The sequence below is a fragment of the Athalia rosae genome, chromosome 4 (assembly GCF_917208135.1).
Source record: "Athalia rosae chromosome 4, iyAthRosa1.1, whole genome shotgun sequence".
In the NCBI taxonomy this organism is placed as follows: domain Eukaryota; kingdom Metazoa; phylum Arthropoda; class Insecta; order Hymenoptera; family Athaliidae; genus Athalia; species Athalia rosae.
Window position 1 is genome coordinate 6,861,176 of NC_064029.1, and position 17,948 is coordinate 6,879,123.

The 17,948-nt window shown below is 38.1% G+C and overlaps 2 protein-coding genes and 1 long non-coding RNA gene across 5 annotated transcripts; 2 read left to right on the plus strand and 1 right to left on the minus strand.

The window, feature by feature from the left end:
* Nucleotides 1-188: 188 nt before the first annotated feature.
* On the plus strand, nucleotides 189-13,733 carry LOC105692576. Of its 2 annotated transcripts, XM_048654500.1 has the most exons (8): nucleotides 189-410; nucleotides 579-1,023; nucleotides 1,998-2,095; nucleotides 7,581-7,915; nucleotides 8,668-8,913; nucleotides 9,796-9,907; nucleotides 10,065-10,246; nucleotides 10,344-13,733. In XM_048654500.1, exons 1-8 carry the CDS (start codon nucleotides 371-373, stop codon nucleotides 10,977-10,979), a joined length of 2,094 nt encoding a protein of 697 aa, XP_048510457.1. In that variant the 5' UTR covers nucleotides 189-370; the 3' UTR covers nucleotides 10,980-13,733. The 2 variants fall into 2 exon arrangements, with proteins under 2 accessions (XP_048510457.1, XP_025602993.2); XM_025747208.2 differs by lacking the exons at nucleotides 189-410; nucleotides 579-1,023; nucleotides 1,998-2,095 and adding an exon at nucleotides 2,183-5,759.
* Nucleotides 13,734-14,838: 1,105 nt separating this feature from the next.
* Nucleotides 14,839-15,434, plus strand: LOC125500718. Of its 2 annotated transcripts, none has more exons than XM_048654502.1 (2): nucleotides 14,839-14,969; nucleotides 15,071-15,434. In XM_048654502.1, exons 1-2 carry the CDS (start codon nucleotides 14,859-14,861, stop codon nucleotides 15,431-15,433), a joined length of 474 nt encoding a protein of 157 aa, XP_048510459.1. In that variant the 5' UTR covers nucleotides 14,839-14,858; the 3' UTR covers nucleotide 15,434. The 2 variants fall into 2 exon arrangements, with proteins under 2 accessions (XP_048510459.1, XP_048510460.1); XM_048654503.1 differs by having other exon boundaries at nucleotides 14,840-14,969; nucleotides 15,074-15,434.
* Nucleotides 15,435-15,512: 78 nt separating this feature from the next.
* On the minus strand, nucleotides 15,513-17,942 carry LOC125500720. Its single transcript, XR_007278159.1, has 2 exons — nucleotides 16,945-17,942; nucleotides 15,513-16,153 (listed from the first exon to the last, which is right to left on the minus strand). It is a non-coding gene; the product is annotated as an uncharacterized LOC125500720 (long non-coding RNA).
* Nucleotides 17,943-17,948: the final 6 nt, after the last annotated feature.

A 17,948-nucleotide genomic window follows, 5' to 3' on the forward strand; every position in this document is an offset into this window, starting at 1 on the left:
TGAATTTCAAATTATGCATGGACGGAGGAATCAAACCCAATGCATTTCATTGATGCATTCATCGACTGATCGCGGCGTGAGAATCGTTTTTCATAGCCTTCTCAGATTTGATCAATAATGCTTGACAACGAAAATTTGCGACCAAGAAACACATTCAATTATTTTCAACAACTGCCGGGCTCTCCAACAACGAAAATAGTACCGTATAGTTGTACCGCAACATTTTTAATTAATAATAAGGTCGTCGGTTTTATAACGGCACAATTGTTAAACATTTTTTCAACAATATATAACTGAGACGCGATTTTCAATCAGCTTATACAAGTAATTATTCGGTGGCGAAATTTCGGAGCTCCTCAAAAATTGTACGATGGAGAGATACGGCCTCATTACCAGCATCATGGGAAAAGGTGAGTTAGCCAATCCTTACAGCCATCGGTTTTTTTTCTTTCGGAATATTATTTTAGTGGCGTCTCGATCCCCAAATTAAACTTGCTGAGACCTAAAATTGAAAAATGAAAAAACGGGTTGGAAATAGTAGGATCTTGAATTGAGCGACTCGAGAATTTTTTCCACAGCGTCAGACGCCCCGGATTTGCTTGAGGAGGGCGAGGGGGAATTGAGAAGAGCGTCGGTCGAAGTATCGCCTGTTCAACAGAAATGCATTCCAATAATACCAGCGTCTGCGAATCAGTTGATAGAAATTTTGGACGAAAATGTAGCGCCGGAAGGATCAGGATCTAGGAAGTCGATATGCATAGAACCTAAGCCACCGCGTCGTAGACATGGCGGACCCTTGTCGAATATTCTTCAGGTGAATCTGCAACGAGGTAGTTGCGGAGTGAACGTCTCTGGATCAAACGTTGGAAATATCATCGGTACGAAATATGCCGGCAATGGAAGTTCCGCGGGTAAACAGAAAATTCCTAGACCAGCTAACGCTTTCATGCTGTTCGCAAACGAGTGGCGTAAAAAATTAGCCATACAAAATCCGAGGGAATCGAACAAGGACATCAGTGTCAGGTATATTGCAATGTTTCTTTTTTTTTTTTATTTCGTTATAAATTAAAATCCGACCAATAATCGTATCGTCGCTTCATGGCGAATTGAAAAATCGAAATCAGAGGTCAGTCACCCCTTTTGAAATTCAATTGCTCAGACAGATTAGATCGTTTACCCAGCCACTCTGCGAGCTACCGTATACCTGAAAACTTGAGGAGCCCCGTTATACACCTCGAAGCGAATTACAAAATGATCCTGAAAGTCAGTAAACGTTCTTTGTTCCCTTCTTGAAAGGAGAGAAGAAAAGAAATTTCAATTCAACTCCGAATAATTGCTCTCAATTCTTTTATGGAACTTTTGTACACTTTTTATTTTTCATTTTTCATTCGCCACTCATTACAGTTTCTGAGGGAGATTTTTGAAGGAATGTGAATTTGCAATTGTCGGACTTTAAAAGAGTGGAAATGAAGTTCGGTAATTTGGGTAATTTCGATTAGAAACCGAACACGTAATTGCACCCCCTGTATTCGATAATTGCGGTAAATCGGTGACAGATATAACGATACAGTTGTACAGGTCGGTGTCTGCGCGACTGTAATAAAAATCTGGAATACCGGAGAATAAAGAGATGAAAAAAAATTGATCTCTCGCACGCCCTTCTTGCAAAATACACGTGGCTCCTTAATCATTCGCGGTTTCTTGCAAGGGTGGCTGTAGGTGTTCCCGCACACTATAGCAGCAGCAGACCGGGATGAAGTCGTTCACCCGATTCCTGACTCGCAATATAAAGAATCCCAAATTTATCATCTCAGGGATTTCTTTGACCGGTCAAAAAATCTCTTTCTCATTCTCCCCCGAACACGGAGGGCAAATTTTCCCATAATCCCGCAGGGTTACCGTACAAAGGAAGCGGGAAAGAAATAATGACGAAAAATAATACTTTTTTTTTTTTCTTCAACAATTAACACGTGTTACTCTCCCTGTATTAATTCTAGGCTGGGTGTCTTATGGAAGAACATGGCAAAGGGAATAAAAGAGAAGTATTTCGCCCTAGCGAGAGAAGTCGATGCTGAGCACAAGCGGAAGTATCCCGGTGAGAAAATAGCGCCATGCGCATTATAGAAATATATACATACTACATAGGTATACATATGTATATACCTCTATACGTATGTGCGAACGTATAGATATAGAAACTCCTGGTATTTCGTCGTTGCTGCTGCAACGATCGTCAAGCTTTCGCGGCTTGGTCCACACGGTCCGTCTGTCCGTCAATTTTACCTCCGCCCCCCCGACTCGCGGACGGGGGGGATGCTATGGGGATGTTAGCGCGTACATACATGTACCTACACGTGTGTGCACATACCACGTCCGCACATAATCTCACACCACGCGTGTCCTATTCCTATCGATGTGCGACGTCTCGCCTAACGTAACGATGCGATCGGGTCGCGCGCCGCGCCGGAGAGATTTCGGAAGGGTAAAAAGGGATGAGAACGAGCGGCGAGGACGAAGAAGAAGAAGAAGACGACGACGACGACGACGACGAAGACGAAGACGAAGAGGAGGTGGTGAAGGGTGTCGGATCGAAGTGCATGACGGCAGAAAGTAACATAGAGACGTCAGGTCCTCAAATCTCCCCCCGTCGACGTCGTAGGGGTGCAGATTGGGTGGATACCACGTAGCCGCCTTACACCGCGAGTGCGTGTTGAGCGTACGGACACAAAATCCGGATACGTATACTCGCAAAAGTACACGGACACGTTCAAACGATAGGGCGAGAGGACTGCGGCCCGAGGGTCTGGAGGGTCGCGTTGAGCTGCATAGAGGGCAGGTGTATACACGGGTTGTAACGCACACGGAGAAAATTTATGTAAAAGTGTCCCTCCCTCGTCTATGTACGTGTGCGTGTGTGTGTGTGTGTGTGTATATGTGCGAGCGGAACCTCGGAGTAAAGAGAGGTTGAAGAGCGAGAAGGGAAATACGGTCGAAGGTATTGATTACGTCGCGGCGTCCCGGCGTCGCGCGGTTTAAGGCCGCACCATACGTATACCACCAGCGCTGCAGAGCTACGCCGACGGCATCGTCCGACATACATATACAGGGTGGATCCTTAGCCTGATAAAAAAAAAAAAAAAAAAAGAGAAAGACGAACAAAAAAATTACGAAACGTGGGAAAATCGTTACGCGCTTTATCTTTCGCGATTACCGTTAGGTACGACGATCGGAGGGATGAATTTTCGTGGGTGCGAAGAGGAACAACGTCGCGTATACCGTGCATGCAGTTGGAATCAGCTGATATGCACTTGGACCGAGGAAAGCGTTCTTGTTACGGAACACATGCGCACCAGCTTTTGCGGAATATAATCGCGGGGCGGTGTGGGTGGAAGTTATAGATTGTTCAGGTGTATACGTAGATATATGCGCTCGTGATATATATATATATATGTATATATCGTCGAAAGGACAGTCGCGGAGAGAAGCTAGAGGAAAGGCCGCCGGCGCAGTAGTAATCAGTCCTCGCGTCGGTGGTAGCAACGCGGAGTCTCGGGGCCATCCTGGTGCGCGCACCGTCGCCGCTATAATCGGCGGACGACGCAGTCCTAACCGTCATCCCGCACCCCAAACAATATAGTATAAGTCGGAGTCCTCTGACATAGCGGAGGTATATAATATAATACCGCGAAAATGAATCCGCGTGGTACGCAGCTTGATAAACTGCACCGATATTCGAATAACGATTGTAAAGAAATTTACAAAAACGTGACGGTAAACTACTGCTTCCGTTTATCAACCATATCCCCGGTCGTTGTCGCTGATATCTGAAACCTTTTTGTTTGTTTTTTTTTTTTTTTTCTAAGAAATAAGTACAATAGAGAATATAGAGAAAAGAGGGAAATAACGGGACGTCCGACACCCTCCCCGTCAGAATCCAACCGGTCAACGACCAACCTTCGAAAGTACATGTATAAACTCACCCAGTTTGATACACACAAACAAACAATTAACAGGGGGTGATTTGATTCGGTTCGCCGATAGAAGAGGAACCATTCAAGAATATTGAAATACGAGGACACGTTATTTCACCTTAGAATCCAGCTGGGCTGGAATAATAATTTAAAAGAATCGGCGGCGTGCAGTGTGTTTATTGATAAATCCAGGCGGGAAGAGAGAGCAGGTCGGGGAAAATTCTTCTTCCGCATAGTTGCTGCTGCTACTGCTGCCGATCCTATAGACGGAACAGGGTGTACCGGAGCCATCAAGGACGAATGATTTTTTATTTGATTTCTTTTTTTTTTTTTTCATCCCCGAACTCCGTTTTGACGGGACGATAAACACGTAGTGATCATACGAACTGATAATTCAAACGATATATACAATATTATCTTTAGTAAAAAACTGACCAATTTTTGTCAAAAAACAATTAAAAAAAATTAGTATACATATACACCGATGTTATATCGACTCTATAGCGATCTGCGATGACGGGAATATTTGTCAAGTATGAATTTTGTGCTGAACATTTATTATACGGCCAACACCCTGCAGCATTGCTGCCCCTCATTAAAAATATTTTATTTTTAACGTTTGGTCCACGTTTGTACGCCGGTTTACGGTGCTACATTTAATTTCACATATGACCCATGCACGGGCAAATCGCGAGTGAAATTTGGGCTAAAATTATATTTTACCGCCTAAAATCTGTCGTTATATACACGTACGATGTACTCGCGAATGATAGAACAGTCGGTGAATTGACCGGTCTTTTATTTTGGTCTTCCTAATTCGTATAATTTTATCAATCGTAATTTAATATATATATGTACACGTGATAATGAACAACGTGTAATAAAACGGGAAAATAACTTGAAACCAGAAGAGGAGCTTAAAGCCAAAAGATAAAAAGAGAAATTGATCAAAAATTTGCATCGCCTGCAGCCTGTTGTTATACCCTATATACATGATGGATCGTTCAAGATGTAATTAGCTAAAAAAGAGAAAAGGAAAAAACGAGAGCTCGAGAGAAAGATAGAGGAAAAATACACTTTGGTCTTCCCTTACTAAATTACAAAATATACACGACCGATGTAAAAAATAAGAAATTACATAAAAAAAAATATTAAACACGGCTGCAACGAATTGAAAAAAAAAAAAAAAAATTATTAAATAAGTGAGGAAAGTGGCCAACATTATAATTCTTCCATGATTAAAACTTCATATATATCTAAATTAAACCAAAGTAAATCAAAGATAAATATATATATATATATACACACACACATATATATAATAAAAAAAAATTAACAAATGTTTAAAATTAAAAAACAAAACAAGTATATTATAAAGAAATATAAAATCACTTGATTTTCATCGGTTGAAAATTGATTATAAATCGTTAAAATAAAATAAAAAACAAATTAATCAAACGAATAACTATCTATGAATATTAAAACTATGCCATGTTCAAGACTCTGAATGCTAATTAATAAAAGAATACACGAATGAAATGAACTATCAATAAATCGAAGTATACCAATACTTAATAAATATTTGTAAAAATAAATAGATAAATTGCGAAGCAAAGATGGATTGCTGCAACTACGTACAGCCGTACAGCGGGACCGGACACTTCTATCATCAACAGAATTTTTATTATGAAAATATGAACGCCTACGCAGCTTACAGCATGACTCCGTCATCGAATGCAATCGAAAGTAACGTACGATACAATCGGCTGCCACCTGCATATCCGACAGGTAGACGAGCCATTTGTTAAACTTTTATATTATACGCATACGTATAGCATATTATGTACACCTTACTCCACGTTATTCCCGTCACTTTTTCCATGTGTATAAATATTCAGTTAAACGCATACCCCCGCGTATAAGTATACGGTGGATGTTTGTACGTTACATTCACGCATGTAAGTCCACGTGCAACTTCGTGTACGTGTACGACGACGATGTACACATACCCGTGTACGTGTGTCACCACCACCTGTATGTATGTGGCGAACACGGCTTTAAACTGCTCGCGAGTACGTTGCCATACACGATCTATATGCCTTCGATCCATACCCGGACTCCATCCTGACGCCCACAAACCCTTATCTTTGCGGTTGACCTGCAGACGTTCGGAATATATTCTCTCCCGAACGTGGATATCTAATAAAAATAATTTACCGCACTTCATTCAAAATTTTCCGGGGGTGGTTCGAATCACGCGGACAATACTGCGGGGGTTGACGAATTTTTTGGAAAAGAAACGATTGAAATTTTTGAAAAATAATTTGGGAAACTAGTCGAAGGGTGGAAAAATTCGGGGGATGAATTTTCCGAAGAATCGTTGGTAATATTTTTTAGAAGTTGATACACGTCAGACGAAAATACGAACAAGTTTGAAAAATGTTAGAAAACGTGATCACCCCTGACATAGCACGGGTATCCAATTATCGTAATATATCCATTATTGACCCACAGCTGCAGCAATGTCCGACGCGCAAGTAGATATATAACTTGTGTGTATGTGGAGGGAAATAATCGTTCAGGATTCGCACAGCTGATGTTGTTATGCAGAGTATAATACAAGCTGCTTTTTGCGCTAAGTAATTTCCATAAAAAGTAACGCATATCGCGAATTCCCGACATGCCATGCATTCCGATAGTTCCTATACCCGCCTATACCTTATTATTTCTTTCCATGTTATTATAATATCACGTGTTCGCCGGAGAAAATGCCCTCGCGCTGATAAAAATGGACGAAAGGAAAAAAGCAACGAACAAAAATCGTTGAACCCGGAAAAGCTCGAGCTTATTTTGAATTCATTTAGTTTGCGTGCGCGCGGTGACGGTTTTTTTTTTTTTTTCCTTTCTTTTTTCTCTTCTCTATTGAAGATTTATTGTCCGCAATATATACAGGTATACAAAAGCCCGAGATTCCAGATTCGAGCTTCTACACGGTAAATCCCTTTAATTTATTATCAAAGTTTTCCGATAATCTTGTGTATAAATTGTAAGTGTCCTTCCAGATCTTGATATATTACGAAATACCGTGACGTTGAAATCCTTACAACGAAAAGATCTATACGATCAATAAATTCTGCAAAAGAATATTTGGAATATTGCAAATTACGTAATCAGCTAATTATCATTTCAACCCTGCGCCGTATTTTCGCGCCTCTTCTTCAACGGCACGTGCAACTTTCGTTGCTTTGTGATAATATAATAACGAAATATTCTTGCATTATAGGATTCTGATTCTGATTCTCAATAACTTAATGTCTATATATCGAATAGTCCAATAAATTTCGTTACAGACATTCGATATATAACACTTACACGCACAGAAGTTCCCTTACGCCGAAGGACACCGCAAGGTCATCGGAAACTATTTTAGCCCGAAGCCCTAGCCGACGTTCGCCTTTACCATCTTCACTTTTGTACAAACGTTCTCGGATGTGTATAAATATATGTACGGAAATTTTTTCGGCGCGATTTCGTTGCCGATCCACGTCCCTGATCACGTTTGAAATTACCAGAAGAAATGGAAAGATTTTCTCTCGTTTTTTTTTTCAGATTACGTTTACAATCCGAAAGAAGCGAGGCTCCGAAAAGCGATGAGAGAACAAAGCAGGGAATTATCACGTCAGACGATTCTTCAAACGGCGATAGCGTCGGCTGCAGGGTCCCCTGGAAACATATCCGGTGGCGGAGTTGTGACGTCATCGAATTTTCTGAGCCATCCTTTGACGTGTTCTTCTTCGGCGTCTGCCGCACCATCTGGTAATGGGGGAATTTCATCCCTACCGAACAGCCCGTCGATTGTTAATTCGGGCCGGATTATCAACCCCTGGTTCCCCGTCGGTCCTACGTCATCGTCGGCGCATTTAAAACCCATTATCTCACCGAGGGTACGTCATCGATAAAATTATCTGTACGACAACCACCCCCCCGAAATATCCTTTTTTTTTCTTTCATTTTCGATTTTTCTCTCGTCGAATCGTACGGAGAATTGTTTTACAACATCGCATTAGTAGCTCTTCAAATACCGCGGTGAGTATGACAGGGGCATTATAATACCGTGTTGACTTTCACTTGAATTCGATCCTTAAACAACCCCCGTCCTTTCACCCCCTATCGGTGAACCCCTCCGCGCTTACAATCTCTTCGCCTTCTTTTTTTTTTTCTTTTCTTTTTTTTTTTTCGATCGAGTCCTCTTCTTTGTTTTTACATTCTGCAGTAAAACGGTATTCGCAGAACATACATTTCAATTAACTCAATCAAACCCGATGAAATATATTAATTTCCTTTCACCTTTGTACCCGTCCTCCGTCGTATATTAAGATTATATTACTAGCTATTGAAATGAGGATAAATGACAGCTCGAGTCTCGGCGGAGGAGGTGAAAGTTTCGTAACAAAATTACGTGAAGACATCTGTTTGTACAATTTTCATCAATATATCAAGTCTTCGTCTCACCGTCTCGTAATTGTTATGACGTCCATTAATTCAAGCCCATCGGATTCCTCTGCGATATAATATAACAAATTTCTATGTAGGTGATACCCGTAATACGGGGTATCAACTTATAAGATTAATAGCGTACCTTTATCTTCCTATTTTTTTTTTTTTTTAATCCATGGTTTTTTTCTCCCCTCATCAGATAATGGCCGCGCATCAACGGACGATAGAAAAAACTAAAGAAGCCATGAGGAAACAGGTTGAATGTGCAGCGGCTGGTGTATTTTCGTCTAATGCAGGATCTGCACCAAATCCTTCGAGAACAGGCTCATACGCCGGTGATTTTGGTAACCACAATGCTGCCGCCGCTGCTGCTGCAGCTGCGAGTGCAAACGATTATTGCATCATCACCGAATTCGGAGAGGGACAAAAATGGCATCCTTATCAGGTAAGTTTTTTGGAAAATCAAAAAAATATCTACAGATCAAAAAATCCGAACCTCCTTTCCGCTTCGCCCAAACAATGTGGTAATTTTCAACGTCCATCCAGTCATCGAAGAACCTAAATATAAAAAATAATGACGCGAATCGAGGCGATTGGAATTTTTTTTCCACTTTAAATTTTCGCATGAGAATTTTCGTTCGAATCTCCGTACAGTGGAATGATACGAGAAGAGTTATTCGAAGTCCGCTTATGTATACCGTGGCCGTCGGATGTTATTGGTATATAGAATCCGTATAGTTGACTGCACCGCAATAATCCACATTAATTCCAGTGTCATAAATACTACGTGATATTGCCGACAGAAGGAGAGATCGTTCGGTGGATTTTTTATGATGATAGGTGTGTAAACGGTGTGGGTTTATTTCAGAAGCTAATGCCGCGCTTCTTATGGTATAGTTGCGGTAACTAAATTGAATTAGCCGCATATGGTGCACCTCGTGAACTTCAAGAGCAAAAAAAAAAACAAACCAACTGTACATTTAGTTCGCAACGATAATAATATTCCTAAACGTATTCCCACCTTTGGTCTGATGAACTATATACGATGTACATGGATACGAGATGATTCAGCCGCACGTAACGAACGACTCGCTTGGTCAATCGGTTGCATAGCCGTCTGAGGTGTTAATAGCCACCGATAATTTTAGCACGCCTTCCCCCCGTCCTCGTATTTGTGCCAAAGAACGTTTCAAAACATCGGAGATAACTCAAGGCGACGATGAAATATGCGTAATCGGTTGAAAACCGAGTCACAGATTCGTGCGGATGGTTACTGTCGTCGTTATCACGATGATCTGATGAAATTCATCTCTTTTTTTTCTCGAAGAACGGCGGTAATCCTTACCACGGGAGAGGAGCGGCCATGTCCAAAGTCGGCCTTCAGCATCCAAATGCAAACGTTCACGGACCCTGGGCTCAATTCTGCGGACTTCCCCTGCGTGAGTATAGCACAAGAAAACGTTAAATATAAAATAGAGGAACATGAAGGATGTTCATTTTATCAGAACGCAGCTGCGTCCGCTTTGCTGAATCAATGTGAACATTGTGCATTGTAGAATGTTCGTGATGTTTGAATCCCACTTTTTAAACTTTCAGAGAGTCCTGCATCGGCTCAGAACCAAGTGATGCATCAACCGAGGCAGATGCAAGTTTTTCTACAGGAGCAGCAAAGTCAGCATTGCGGTTATTCGGATGAAATGCGAATGTCCTACGTCCAGAACAAAATGGAAGTCAACCCCAGACTCCATCCCGCTTATTCCGGTCAAGGAGATCCTCAGGTAAGCGCGCTGTGATTTTTATTTTCCATCAAAATCGCTGCGAATTTTCAACTCAAGTAAATGAGATCAACGATTGTGTGCCGTTCAAATTTTCCAGGTAAAATCGTCCGTCTCGCCACCCCAAATGCAGCAGCTTCAGGACGATGTAAAATGTAACGGTGGAGGTGTGGAGGTATCCCAAAATTGGGATTCAGGAGGTTCGAACGGAGGAGGAACTGGAAACGGTGTGAGCGCCAGATCGCTTTTGCAGCAGGATCAGCAGGTCCACGAGCAGCAGGATAACGACGAGGAATTACAGGGCGATCGGCAGGATCTCCAGGAGTCTATGAGACAGAAGCCAAATTGCAAGCAGCCTCTTCCAGGTTTCCACCAAGCTTTCGGTTCAACGGAAATCGGTCGTTTCTCCAGATCCGAATTCTTCGCAAACATGGTCGGTGAAAGCAGTAACGTAAGTAGTATATTAAACGAAGGTTCTCAGGGTGAATTAAAAAACAACTGTTCAGCTATAAACAATTCGCGTACATCGGCTGCATCGGAAACCTCAGGATTTTCAAATTTACAACATGTTAGTTCAACTGTGGGTACAACGGGTTCAGGAAACTTTGGTAATTTTAATAATAACGTCGCTCTGGCCGCTTATTACAACGATATCCGAAGTCCCGTTAACAACCCCGTAACAAACGCTCGCAATTGGCACAGTCCATACGTAGGCGTTATAGGTAGCGAAATTTGATTAAATATATTAAATATAGTAAATTATTTCAATTGTTATATGAATATATTATTATTATTATTATTATTATTATCATTATCATTATTATAGGCAACAATTAACAAGTATATTGACGTGATTTATTTCAAACATGTGATCTCCTACTTAAAATTGCTGAATTTATACATATAAACGCGATGACACGATTCTCGCTGTTACATACTTCAGTGATAGACATACAAATGATTTATTTAATAAATATATATATGAATATATATGTATACATATATGGCCACATACAAACACGGACTCACACCCAAACATGCACATATACAATATACATATCATATATGTATACATATATGAAGAAATTATATATGAGAAAATATATATAATCGATAAATTTCAATTAGTTATCAAAATTGTGCCTTTGGATGGACTGGATATATTAAGTATTATTATTGTTACATTAATTAAGATAACAAAGTTAACCATTATCTATGATTATCGCCATCGCTATTATTATAATTACTTGATTACTTTTATTTCGAATTATTCTGATCCCTCGAATCGTCTTCACAAACTCGTTCACGAATCTATATAGGTATCGGCTGAACAATATCTATATACCTATATAAATCTAAAATTTGTATGAATTATTATTGTTAATTATACATTCAAATATAATTAAGTCTACTCCAGTACTTCTTCCGTAGCACGGATTCCATATTTATGATAATTTCATCAGGTGAATCGTCATAGCTGTCGTCTATTAATTATATAGAATATTATTTTTTTCTGGTATTCCAATACCAGAAGAAATGAATAAAACAATTAGGGATATACAAATCAAATCCAACTCGATATCCAATTATAATATCTGATCGTCGATTTATCGAACGTGGACATTGATACATGCATTATTAACAGAAAAAAAAAAAAAGAAAACATGTTCGTAACAATTACTTATACGTTGTTATCACGTAATTATGATTACTCGATTATTTTTTGATTAATATTATTACTATTTCTTCAATTCCTATTATTGTTACTGAATGTTATTATTTACTTATTATTACTCATAAGAAAACCGCGCATAATGCGATATCCGTATCGGTAGGTAGATAGAAAAAAGTACCTATATCTCAACAATTATACACACAATTATACTAGCAGGAATATCGAATCAATTAAATATTATACTGAAAAAATGAAAACTAAAAAAAAAAAAGTAAAATAAAAAATAATGATAATAATAATTCTAATAATAATAATAATAATAATAACAATAATAATAAGTATAACACTAATAATCTTCAAATCAAATTTCAACAGTGCATGTATCTCGTAAATACAGTATAAGATAATCAAAAGTGAAGCATTCTACTAATATATATACATATATATTATATAGATATATATGTGTTAACAATTTATCATTGTTAATGTATAGTGAATACTATTATATGATACTTAATTATAATTATTGAAGAATTAAATATGTGATATTTAGTAGATCTAGGTCCATATGTTACGTAAATGTTATATAGGCAAATACAGGATGATAGATAGATACCCTGTAAAATGAAAAGAAAAGAAAACCAAAAACCAAAAACAAAACCAACAAAATAATAATAATAATAATAATAATAATAATAATAATAATAACAATAACAATAAGAATATCTTTATGAAAGTCCTACCTATATCATAGGAAAATACTTTGAAGAAAATTAAGGAAAAAAAAAACGATAAGACAAAAAATAATCCAAAAGAAAGGAACAAATTACCATTTCATTTGTCACTAACATACATATTATACATATATATATATTATTAACTAAAAAAAATTCACGCTAGATGACCCATCTTGTACCTATAATGGGACCAAAAATTTCATTTACCCCTGCATTATTCCAATACCAGAAAAAAACAACCAAAAAATCGCCACCTCATCATAATTGTATCTTATATTTATTATAGATTGTATAGATGAAAAAAAATGATCGATTAAACAAAAAGAAGTGAAATTCTTATGGCTATCAAAATCAAAAATAAGGAGAAACGAAAATTCGCTCGCTTACTTGCTTCTTCCATACAACCTCGTTTTTTGATTTCTCTTGTGAACAAGATTTCGAACATACAAATCGCTGAAAAAGAGTTTCGTTCATTGTACGTACGAGTGGCGAGTTCTTTATTAATTTTTTCTCATGATTTCCATACGATTTTTGGTTTTTGAATGAATAATTAACATGATCTCTTAGTTTGATCTGAATAAAATGGTATGTGAGTTATATTATTAATTTTAATCATGGGGGTCTTTCGAATACATAGGTCAGATAAATTAAGCAAAAAAAAAAGAGAATAAAGAATAAAAAACCGCGTGGATTCCCTATATGATAATAAGAAAAATCATCCTGGCATGAAAAATGAATTCAAGAGTATAATGTAATAATATAAAGAAAGGCAGAATGAAATAAAACCCCGAGTACCTGTAGATACCAATCCATAATCACATATCTGCTCTATCATCATATTATATTATAATAACTGCTGAGCCTCAGGTGGTTATTGAAATAAATCTTTGTTTGTAAACTTTACCGTTATCAATCCATGTGCATCAGCACATTATGAGAAACACTCGTATAAGTAATTGTTAGGCGAGAAGAATATGAAATGAAAAAAATAAGCTCCGTGTAATTTAGATTACACTCATATCCATATCGGTTGGTATTACTATACATACAACACTGAATAAAACACACTATATAATGCTATCGAACTACTACTACTACTACTACTATTACTACTACTACACTACTACTACTACTATTACTACTATTACTATATTACTACTATTTGTTTTAGAAAATAAGTTTGATTCCGTCTGCCAATTTTTTTATCGGCTTAAAAAAATATTATTGGTGCGAACGATTTATAACGCATTTTACGTATACCTATACTTGTATTTATGTGGTACTCGGGGTTACAGATGATGTAAATGCATAAACATATTAACGCATATAATATGTATATGACAATTTATCTATTTCCCGAAATATGTAATTTATGATAGAATCAAATAGTACAGATTGATATAGAGAGGATGATTACAACTAAAAATAAAAAGGAGAAAATCGAGAAAAACGAATAGAAACTAATTTGAAGAAAAAGAATACCAAAGAACATTAGGAAAACAGCACTTCCAATCAATTATTATTATTATTATTAAATCATCGTTATGTTTCTAAACGATTAAAATATTTCGCATCCGCGCTACGAAATATTATACATCTAAATAATGAATGTTTTATAATATCGCATTGAATCTATTGAATATTATCGTTTTAAAAGGTATAAATTCATATGTCGCGCCGCGTGAAATATTATAATTTTATGCGAGAACAAATCTATCGAACACTAGCTAATTGAAGTATTTTAAAAAATTTAAAGAAAAAAAAAAAAAATTTGGAGAATAATTAAAATTATTGAGGACGTTGGAATGAACATATGTTGAATAAAGCGATGGATTTGTTTTTGCTTAAAAAAGAAAAAGAAAAAGGAAAAGAATAAGGAAAAATCCTGCAATCAACTGAAACTTATACCTACATACATATAATATTAATTACAACTGTGTCGTCGAATCTTCTCCTACATATTATATAAATATATATATATACATATATTATATAATGTTGATGATAAATTCCAATAGAAAAATTATTATTGGGAGATATGCAGGAAATAAACGTTTATATATAGAAGAAAACCAAAGGAAACGAAAGATACCATTTCAATTGAATATTTTCTGCTTACCAGACGACGATCCCAGAAGCCTATCTTCCTGGTCCAGTCTTTCCATTTTCCCCGACCACTCAAAGTATCCTTGGAACTCCTACGATGTCTTCCGCACCTGATGAAGACCTCCTACAAATTATGCCCGAAGAATGCTACTGGCTAGGAGCCACTCCGAGTCAATTCAGCCACAGTCAGAGCATCGAAAGCGCCACGGTATAAACATCGGAAAAAGTTGTTTACCAGTTTTAAAATCCCTCGAACACGGTCCAACGTACAAATAATTTTCACTAACCTTTTGAACGATTGATTCCCAGCAGAACTACGCGGCGTTCTTGGATTACTCCCATCGTTTGAGTCAGGAGTGGCTGCATCCGATCCCGACACCTCAAGAGCTTCAAGCAGCTTTTATCGAGCAACCGAGTCTCTTTTATGACAGTAATGCACTCCTCGGACACGAACATCTGACCTACGGAGGATATCCCTGTCCCGCATATGATCAGAATCGTAGTCAAACCCCGAATACTTGTCCTATCGGCGAAGGGAGCTTGAACCAATTAATGGAAGCTAACGAACAGAAGCAAGCGAACGCGAAACAACAATCGGTTGTCAAACGGAATGATAAAAGCTGCGTCCCGATCGATGAATGTCAGGCGCAGCAGCTAGAAAAAAAGTCATGAAGTCATTTCAGATATAGTTGCGTGTAATTAGAATCTATGAATGCAATTATTTTTATGTTTACTCATCTAGTTTTTTTTCTCTTTCAATTCAACCGCAGCTTCTATCGCATATTCTCATAATGTTGCAGATTAATAATTAAAACGATTTCATAAATATATACGTGAATGTTGTGTACATCGTGACGCGAGTTACTTATCGAACTAGAAATTTTCAAAGATGATGGAGGATATGACCTCAGATAAATACACCTGCAAGAATAGCGGATACATTTAGCGAGCATCTGGTAGGAAAATTTCAAGAAATGCAAAATGAATCGACAACCTGTTGCTTTTTAGATATGTCCGGAAGCAGGTAGGCATGAGAATGAGGACCACCAGAGTGCATAAATTCGTGAGTTGTATAGAACCATCGGTATTAGAGTTATGATTATTACGTTGCATCTCTGCGCGGTCGTACAGGTATAGCTGTAACGTTACTTTGACGGCAAACAAGTGGCGGTATCCCTCAAACATAATAAAATGGAATAAAGAAAAGGTAGAAAAAAAAAAAAAAAAAATTAGTAGAAGAGGGAAAAGGCCGGTGCAGAAGAAACCATCTTACGTACATATAAAATGCTGCTGAAGCTGCAGTCGCCGCCGTCGCCATCGCCCACGCGTTATCCAAGGGTTGCCCCTTGTGCCGCTGGACTTCCAAGAGTTGTAAAATGCTAAAGCGCACCACTAAACAATAAAGATTGATTAACCCAAGAATTTTTATAACACTACCATTATAATATTTTTCAAATAGTAGCTACCATGCAGGACTCTTCTTATTACGCTTTGCGCGGCTGTTTCAAAAGATTCGTTTTATCTTATAAAAATCTTCAACCGAATTTATTACGTCGAAGATTCTCGAAATTTTGAATATTATTTGCATTAAAACAGACTTTTGGAAGTTTCGAATTTTAGTCAGAACCGAACGAACTTCGAATCCTCGTGTTCTACCGCCGTGGAATTTTAAAAACTAAAATAGAAATTCGGTAAAGAAACGCGAGAGAAAAAAAAAAAAAAAGATGTTCAGGATGGCTAGAGCTGGATATACCGTGTAATATAAAGTCGTAGACATTTGGAAATTCTTGTGAATTACTTGAGTAAACTCTAAGGAGCAAACAAGAACCGAACTTAAGGCCGATTGCAAACAAACGATCAAACGAACTCCTCAAATATCGAAGTCCACGGCTTTATAGTTAAAACCTTAGCTCGTACTTATGGGGATTATACCTGCGACTTTATGCACCATGGGATACATACACCCGTACATTATACGTTTACTTTCTAAACCATTAAAAGCTCATTCCCACAAGCGTATACCTCCGTGCAAATGATGCAGTTTGTTGATTTTTCTCATTAGCCGTATCTTTTTTTTTTTTTGGGTCAGCATATATTCCAACGTCTAATTAAAGTTTTTACACATATATGTTACAGTTATGAATTAATAAAACAGAGCAAAATAATTAATATCATTTATTTACCTTTCCCTGAGAATGTGTATCTGATCCCTCTGAATATGTGCGATGAGTGAATTATAAATCTTTAAAGAGCTGGCTGGGAATCTTGAAAAAGGACGTCGAGCCGCACCCGGTTGATCATAAAACGCGTTGCTACCGCAATTCTTATATCCAAGGTGTATACAGGAGCTGATGTACGAATACATTCCGCCATCCTCACGTAAATTTCTCAGCGTTCGGATCTCAGCTACCTGTAATATAATTTAAGCTCCGCCTTCTCGAGTTATATGAGACGAAATTCGCACCATGGGATCAGAGGTGAAATATAAAGTTAATAATTATAGTCGATCCGTATAACGCGTGTACAGTTAAACTAGAAAAACGAAAAATTGAAAAAAATGATACAGCTCCCGTGGATCGAGCTTTGAACGTGGATATAAATATAAAACGACTGCACACGTAATTCTGCTGATGAGATTGAAATAAAATGTGAACGACGTGTGTAATGGGCAGGTAAAAAGCGTCATGCAGGCCATCAACCGCGGTGTGGTGCATTTTAAAATCCAAAGAGAGGCGTCGCTTGGACAGGTATGGAAAAAAAGAGCTGGTAACAGGTAGCTGCATGATGTATGGAGGCGTATACTAAATTTTCAAGAGTCAGGTAGCGGCTTTGAAGTTGGAAAAAGGCCACAGGTAGATCAACATCAGTTTAGCCAATGATCGAGCACCACGAGAAAACGAAGGGCTGGAGAAACGGACGGGAGGAAGGTGTGCCCAGGACACGCTAAACGATCCAACCGGCCAATGGTGGTTCTCGAATAGGTGTTATACGAGGGAAAGAAGAGGAAAAGAGAAGTAATAACGAAGTGGAATAGAAGGGGGGAACGATTTAGAGAGAGGGTACGAGGTAAGGAAAAAACGATAGGAGGGCAGCCATCGCGGATACCCTCGAATAATAATTCTAATTAACTCTAATTAGACGAAGAGGAAGAAGAGGAAGAAGAGGAAGAAGAAGAAGAAAAGGAAGA

Coding starts and splice junctions, on each gene's coding strand:
- LOC125500718 (XM_048654502.1), top strand. CDS start 14,859: ATGTCTTCCGCACCTGATGAAGACCTCCTACAAATTATGCCCGAAGAA. Junction 14,970..15,070: donor AGAGCATCGAAAGCGCCACG/GTATAAACATCG, acceptor ATTGATTCCCAG/CAGAACTACGCGGCGTTCTT.
- LOC105692576 (XM_048654500.1), top strand. CDS start 371: ATGGAGAGATACGGCCTCATTACCAGCATCATGGGAAAAG. Junction 1,024..1,997: donor AACAAGGACATCAGTGTCAG/GTATATTGCAAT, acceptor TATTAATTCTAG/GCTGGGTGTCTTATGGAAGA. Junction 7,916..8,667: donor AACCCATTATCTCACCGAGG/GTACGTCATCGA, acceptor TCCCCTCATCAG/ATAATGGCCGCGCATCAACG.